Source organism: Phasianus colchicus, chromosome Z (genome assembly GCF_987193195.1).
Source record: "Phasianus colchicus chromosome Z, bPhaCol1.hap1.1, whole genome shotgun sequence".
NCBI lineage: Eukaryota > Metazoa > Chordata > Aves > Galliformes > Phasianidae > Phasianus > Phasianus colchicus.
Window position 1 is genome coordinate 7,888,948 of NC_143476.1, and position 7,683 is coordinate 7,896,630.

A 7,683-nucleotide genomic window follows, 5' to 3' on the forward strand; every position below is an offset into this window, starting at 1 on the left:
ACAGTTCTGTAAGTGAGAATTGATCACATGATTGAACAACTGTATTTCTAAAACATGTTATGAAATAGCTTCATTTTACTAATACTAATAAAGTCTTTCTACTTTTTCAAACTGTTTCTAAGGGCAAATTACAAAACACATTGTGCTGTACTGCTTCAGAGCAATCCCACATTTGATAGCCAGTGCAGAAACAACATTCCATCCTACAGCATTAGCTAGTTCAGAGGTACCAGACATGTATCTGGATGTGTCTGTTGTGCGTAACTGGGGCTGAGGGATCAGAAATGACAGCTCCACTCTTGGAGACCACAGAACTAAAATGGAAAGATAAAATAGTTGCAGGGCAATTGTTCTCTGTGCCTGAAGCAGGGACCGATTTATGGGGGAGAGATTTAACAGTTAAATGAGGATTACAGCTGCAAGTCTGTTAAACACATATCAGGGGTCAATGAATGTGTTAACAGCTGGTGATGAGAAGAAATGAATCCAAAGGTGTGGGCAGGGGAAGGAAATCGGGGTGGACTCACAATTTTCTTTTACAAAGAACTGCCCAAGGAGGGAGTGGAGCTGTGAAACAGCAACAATATCCCATAGCCTTAGAAGGGAGTGTGGGTCTAAAAGCTGTAACACAGACACTGGTTAAGGATGTCTTCTGGAACCTTGTCTGTTGCCTTATAACACCCCAGTCCTGTCGGCACGGAAGGCAGACGGCACGTATCGGCTGGTGCAAGATGTAAGGAAATGACTGAACCCGTTCTCAAAAGACAGCCTGTGGTTCCTAACCCCTATACCCTAATGAGTCAGATCCCACACGGGCAGCAGTGGTTTGGTGTGAGAGACCTCAAAGATGCTTTCTGGACAGCCTTTGGACTCAGAGAGAAGTGGCTGCGTTTGTATGAGGACACATTGTAATCCTATCGTGATTCATGATGATACTGTAGATACTGGAACTCGTGCTAATCCTTGTCTTTGCAGCATGTGAAGCAAGCAGCTGGTGCTGCTGTCATGCAGAAAGCTCCCTTCCAACCACTCAGCAAGCATTTGGATGAGACAGCTTCCTGCTGGGGAGCCCTCCGACATCACTGCTGCCTCCTCCAGAACCATACCTGCAGATGCTTCAGAGCTCTTCAGCATGGACTTCCTTCCTCCCATCAGCAGCTGCTCCTGCACTGACCTTCATTCACACTGGGATACCATCTGCTTCCAGCAGGAGCTGACCTGCGAGACAGAGAAAGGAAACGTGGGATGAGCACCAATGCAGAAGCACAAGGCTGTGTCACCACCACGTCTTGCAGCCTTGGGAAGTCAGCTGCAACTGCAGCCTTGGTCAGAATTACAACGGGCACCGTAAATTAAGTGTGACCTCTGAAGTTGTTGCCATGATCAGAAATAGACGCTGAAATCGCTCACATAACTGTCGGTGGTTCCCTCCAAATTCTTTTGCTTTGGGGAACAGATGGACTCGGAATGGAAGGACACGAGAAAAATGACATCTGTTTGAGCTCAGCAGACTTGAGAGGTGGGCCTGGGTGAACCTCATGAGGTTCAGCACAGCCAAGTGCAAGGTTTGGCATTTGGGCCGGAGGAATCCCAGGCATTCTTTTGTCATCGTGGTGGTTTCCAATAGACCCCAACAATGAGACATCAGGTCGCCGTGTGGGCTCCTGGGTGACACTGCCATTTCCCAGCCATTGCAGCCTAGGGGCAAATAAAGTAAAATACTTCAGAAAGATCTCACACTGATTGCATATTTTACTGTTCTTTTACACAAAACAGAAGGGGAGGGCAGCAGATGCATGCAGCTGCATCAACACCCAGGCTGCTAAAGGAATGGAAAGACAGAAACATCAAATATCAATGCCTTATTCTAATGCAAGGAGGGAAGCTTTTTTCAATGTTACTTTTTATCATTTAAAATAAGCAGTTGGCACTCTTACAGGAAAATCCTAGGCCCCAGGTTCTGACAGTGTGGCAATCTGGCACAGACTCAGCTGTGAATGATCCAAACAGTCTATTCCAGATTTTAACATCCCTTCTATGCATTCACAAGTTTTCTCTCTTGACTTCCCCTTACAGCCGTTAGATGCCAGCAAAACATCCCACAAACACTCCTTACCTCTGTGCACACAGGCACCCATCCAACCAGAGCCATCAGTCATTCCCAGCCATGCGCTCTTCCTCCAATCATGGTCAGCATCACACGGCCGTCACGCAGCTCACTTGACTCAGTTTTTCTCTTCTTTCTGGAGGTGTCCTTGCTTCTCAGCCTTACCTTCTCGTGATGTTTATCTCGCTCTGCAGCTCCTGCTCTGAATAGGCTTTCTTGGATTCCCGCATGACAGGCACAAAATGCAGCCACAGCCCCTGCCACCAAGGTCAGCTCTTCAGCACACATTACCTGAGGAGCACTTGGCAACTCATGCAACCTGAGCAGTGCCAGGAAGACTGTTTCACTTCTGCTTCTCCTGGCTCAGAAATTCATTTTCCTACCTAGACAATGGGAAAAGAAAAGAAAGAAAAAAAATCCTGACATGAAGCAGACACAAGGGTTACTATGGAATTCTGGAAGGCAAGGGATTTGCCCCCTATGATGAGAAGTTGACTGCAAAGAACTAAGAAGAGCCATGAGCAGGTTGTGAACTTGTGGGTAAAATCAGGAAGTGCAGCAGTGCAGGGCTTCTGGAGGTGAGGGTCTGCTACAGCCGCCTGGAAAGAGAGCCTGTTGGTGGGAGCTGCTTACTGCAGCCAGCAGAAGCATCGCACTCACTGACTCTCATCCTGATGGGGGATTCCAGTCAGTCTGGGAAATCAGCATGGCTGGCTGCAAGCAATCTGACAGACTCCTGGAGTGCAGTGAGAATCACTCTGTGGTGCAGGCATTGGGCACAGCAAGCAGAAGGGAAGCATTGCTGGACATGGTGCACACCAGGGGTTACGACAGGAGGCGGTCAGGGCTGCAGTGACCATGCCCTCCTTGAGTTGGTGATCTCAAGGAATGCGGGCCTGGCAGGAAGCAAAGGCAGGAGCCTGAACTTCAGGAGAGCCAGCTGCAGGCTGTTCCAGGAATTCTTGGACGAGATCCTCTGGACAACTCTTTGTAGGGGCAAAGGGATGGCAAAGAGCTGGTCACTTTCTCAGAAAAAAACTTGCTCAGGTTGCAGGCTGAGCTGCAGGAGAGGAAGGGGAGGAGGTGCCAGCACGGCTCTGCACGATGCTCTGCCACACTGGGCAGCTTGATCATGGCTCAGCAGTGGGATCAGACGAGGAGAAGGGGAGAAGGAAATCAAGGATGGGAGGGAGCCATCAGACACAGTCGGTGAGTGTCTGTGAAGTCTTGCAGACCCAGAGATTCCCAGGTTGTTTCTACTTTCGTAGCATTTGTGTGCTGCAGGGTGAGCAAAACGTTCTGCTGCTTGATTCTTCTGCAGGAGCCGCCTAAAAGGGAAATGGCCACTGAGCTGCAGACCAAGCAGTACTGCCTGACGTTGGCCAGGGGGAGCTTCTCCTGCCGCAGTGTGCTGATGACAGGTCTGGAGATGATCTGCACGGCCAGCTCGTAGATGGGAGTCAGGAAAGGACATGATGGGAGGAGGGAGGTGTTAAGCAACATCCAAGGCATCAAAATGCATCAGAAGGCCCTGAAAAGCATCACAAAGCCACAGCCAGGAAGCTTGGGAGTATCATGAGCAGCATCCAGGATGCGAGAGATTATTTGCTACCATGCCAAATGGTAGCAGAGCTCCCCCTGCAGACATCCCAAAGCCAGACAAAACAGGAACAAACCCGGAGCTGTGCTGCACACACCCCACAGCCACAGCATTGCAAGCTGGGGTGCCTTGCTGTGTGCTGCATTCATCCCAATCTGTGTGAATGAAGACTCTGGAGGCAGTCAAGGCGTTGATTGAGCACGAGTGTGCTTTTATTATTATATAAAGGACAGGAGGGTGTGAGAGGTCGATGGTGAAGTAGGGACTCATCCTGTTTTGTCATGGAGAGAGTGGCTCAGAGCTCTCAGTGCTGCTGTCCGGTGCCTGGGACTGGAGGCCTGATTGAAAGTTCCCCTGCAAGAGGCTCTGCTCCTCCTCACTGATGCTGACCTGCTCCTGCATGGAGGTGCTGCTGTCGGGGCACTCACACTGCTCTTGGGATGGGCTGCACTGCAGAGACTCTGGGTTAAAATCCACACTTGTGACTGTGGTGTCTGGGAGGCTCAGGTCAGCAACTTCAGCAGAGCCAGGTGTAATGAGAGCTTGAACTTCGATGAGCTCCTTCTCTCCATCACTGTTGTCATGTGTAAGGCTGCTGTTGGAACTGCAGTGATTCATGCTCCCTATGAGCTCTCCACTGATGGAAGCAGAGAGAGCATCCTCGCTACTTGCCCTGGATCTTATGGCTTGGCAAGGGCTCGATTCACCTAGAAAGGATACGCAAGGGTTAGTGTCAAACTTTCACAAGCTGAATTACGACAGTGGTTCTTGATCAGGGGTGAAGATTTAGGCAGGGGACTGAATGCTAGAAGGAGATAGAAGTGCACTGCAAGCTTGAATTCGATGTTCCTGAAAAGCAGGGATTTGGAAGCTGCATTTGCACCCTTACCTGCCAGGACTACCACTGCTGTTTCTGAGGGCTGCCTGGCATTGCGCTGCAGTTGGCGTTTGCTGCCAGAGGATGGCTTCCTGAGGCTGAAGCAGCAACACCAACTGCTAGCTGGTGATTCCTCATTCTTGCTGGGTGGATTTTGCCTGGAGAGAGAAAACAGCCAATGCTGTGAGTCGTGCGTGGTGCAGGGTGAGGGAAGAGCTGCACTGAGCTCTTGGCAGCAGTTGCTTGTTCCTAGCACTGCCTGGTTTCTGCAGAAAAACACAAAAACCCACCCAAACAATGATGCTAGGTGCTGGAAAAGAAAGTCCTCTTTACCTGTCAGATGGAAAGTCGACGACTGTGTGGAATTTGCCCTGCCCAGCTGCAGGGCTTTCTTCCACTTCAATGTCCCTGCTGCTTTCTGTCACAACAGGAGAGCTGCTGTGGCCTCGCCTCTGTGCCTGTGCCTCCTCCAGGCTGAGCAGCTTTGTGGCAGCAGAAGAGACCCCCACAGACTTGGGCCCTGGGAGAGAATTGTGCCCTGTAAGGGAAAACCACAGGTAAGAGCGAGGATCAAAAGCAGCAGCACAGCCACCACAGTTCTGGGGGAGGTGCTGTATTTTTCTCAGGCTTGCTTATCCGAGCCACTGGAAGAAGAGGAGCCCAAAATAACCATGTGGGCAGAGGTGTGTTTATGGCAAAGGACACGGTCATCATTAAGAGCAGCTTACTGTATCAAAATAGGCAAGGAAAAACCCAAGGAAATGGGGGCAGGGAACTGAGAAAGCTTCGCTGCCACACTTGCATCAAGCTTTTCCTGCGTGCAAAGCATAATAATGACGGTTTCCTCCTTGTGAAGTTTGGGCTTGGACATTCTCAGCATCCAGCAACAGGATGCCATACACTAATGGAAGTCGAGAGGTCTGCTGTCCCCTTGATGGTAAAAGAGTATCTCAAACATCCTGGAGAAGGCCTGCATTTGGTCAAGGTGTCAGGTCAAGATCAAGCTAATGGAGGAAGACACTCACCTGCTGCATCTGCAATGTCTGCTCTGGATTTGGAGCAGAAGAGGACGTCGGTGTGGTTGATGATGAATTCCACCACATCCGACTGCGTCTGCAGCTCCATGCAGGCAGCTCTTCCGCTGGCGCAGGCAGACTCGTTCTGCTGTGATCTGTAGAAAAGGCAGATTTTAGAAGTCATTTCTCCAAGACCGTTTCCCCGAGTCTGAATTGTTGCAGCCAAAAGCTGTCAGCTGAGGCTCTGGAGACTTCCGCAGTGGGCAATCAGTGATGCCACTGCAGAAATTCCCCTGGATGATCAAGGACACGTCAGTCCCATCTCAACAAGACTGCAGAAACTGTCACCTAGACATTGTGCCCGTGGGGTTGGAGAACAGCCCAGGCTCCTGCTCTTCTGTCAGCCACAGATTTTACAGGAGAAGAGCACATTTGATGGAGAAAAAGAGAGGACTGTTTTTTTTTTTTACTGGAGAACAGATGAAGCGTTGTGTTGAAACAGAACCAGAAGTTTACCTTAAGAGGTTTGGAGCCCACACAATGGCTAGGTTCTTGGCATGCATGTTTGTTATACTGGAGCTCCCAGCCAGACACGCCAAGTGTCTCATCAGGAACTCCAGTGTCCTGGAAAACAAGAGAGGCAAATGTTCAGCACCAACAAGCATGCCGTGCTGCAATTCAGAAAGCAAACCTCCATTCATGCTACTTCTTGTGATTGCTACTGTCACCGAAGGTGAAGTAGATCCAACTTGACTGAGTGCCACGCTGCAGCACCAAGCCCCAGCACAGCACAGCCGCAGCCATCAGCTGCACCAAGCGTGCCCCTGTGCCCAGGAACTGACCCCATAGAGTAAGCCCATGGAGCCTTCAACCCTTCAGCATACACAGGCATCGTGTTGCCGGCGTGAGACAGAGCCTGGAACCGCATCGTTGCCCTCTGCAATGCAGCAGGGCTGAGCTCAGCAGGCTGAGGGCAGCACTAACCTGTAGTGAGGAGCGGGCAGCTGCTGGATGACGTCCTGCATTCTGAGCAGCCGCTCCTCCTCTGTAGCGGCACCAACAGCATCCTGGAGTAGTGCAGAAAGGGAGCGAGACACCAATCAGGCTAGTACACCACTGCGAGTAAACCTCGTGGGGCTGACAGCAAAAGGGCCTCCGAGCTGGGGCACTGCTGCAGCCATCTGCCAAGAGGCCCAGGAAGAGGGAAATGAAAGACGTGGCCTTGTGCTTACCGAGAACTTGCCGTACAGCTGGTGGGTGAGCAGAGGGTTCGGGAGCTCCCTGAAGTACATCTTGCAGAGGGAGCTCACGCTGTGAATGTCACGGACGGTGAGCTCAGGAATCTGCTCCGACTCAAATTCCTGCCTGGAGAGAGGGACGCAAACCCGGTTGAGCGAGAGGAAGGCAAGCCCAAAGCCACACCAGATGCACTCAGGCTGTGTCAGTCGCAGCACTCTTACCGCAGTCTCTGGATGTTGGACGCGACGCCGGACAGGCGGTATATCCCCTGCACCACGCCGTGCTGCTCAATGAACTCAGCGCAGCTCTGGAGGACCTGGGGGACTGAAGAACACGTGCCAGCCGTCAGTGGAGCTCCTGATTCAGTCGTGCTGCAGGCTGTGCTTCACATCCCATCCACTAAGCCCAGCCAGGCTTGGCTGAAGCAAATACAGATGTGCTTGTCTCTTAGGAGCATCCGCCTCACTTTATCCTTCAGCCATCAACTCCCATTACACGTGTCTCCACTGCTGTCAGCCTGCCCCCTGCTAGATACGAGCTCCCTTTCATCTTCTTTAGATGCCCAGCAGAGGAAGATCTCAGGAATGGGCAGCTCCTTACCATCACGACCCGAGCGGAGAAGATGCTCTCCCAGGTCACCGCCAAACACCCTTTCCTTCTCCACCTCCCGCTCGGTTGGTTTCTTTGGGCGGGCCTTCACCAAGGAACGAAGGAAGGTGAGGATCTTGCTGCGTTTCTTGGGCACTGCACAACAAAAGGAAGAAACCAGGTCATTTCAGGTCTGGCTCCGTTGGACGAGGCCGAGCACAGCACATTCTACAGAGCACGTCAGAACGGGAAGAAC

General features: G+C 51.3%; 1 protein-coding gene across 1 annotated transcript; it reads right to left on the bottom strand.

The window, feature by feature from the left end:
• Positions 1–410: 410 nt before the first annotated feature.
• Positions 411–6,219, bottom strand: LOC149912391 (rho GTPase-activating protein 32-like). Its single transcript, XM_090130799.1, has 5 exons — positions 6,117–6,219; positions 5,610–5,755; positions 4,918–5,122; positions 4,465–4,742; positions 411–424 (listed from the first exon to the last, which is right to left on the bottom strand). The coding sequence occupies exons 1-5, from the start codon at positions 6,206–6,208 to the stop codon at positions 411–413; spliced, it is 735 nt and encodes a 244-aa protein (XP_089986925.1). The 5' UTR covers positions 6,209–6,219.
• Between the last annotated feature and the right edge of the window lie 1,464 nt (positions 6,220–7,683).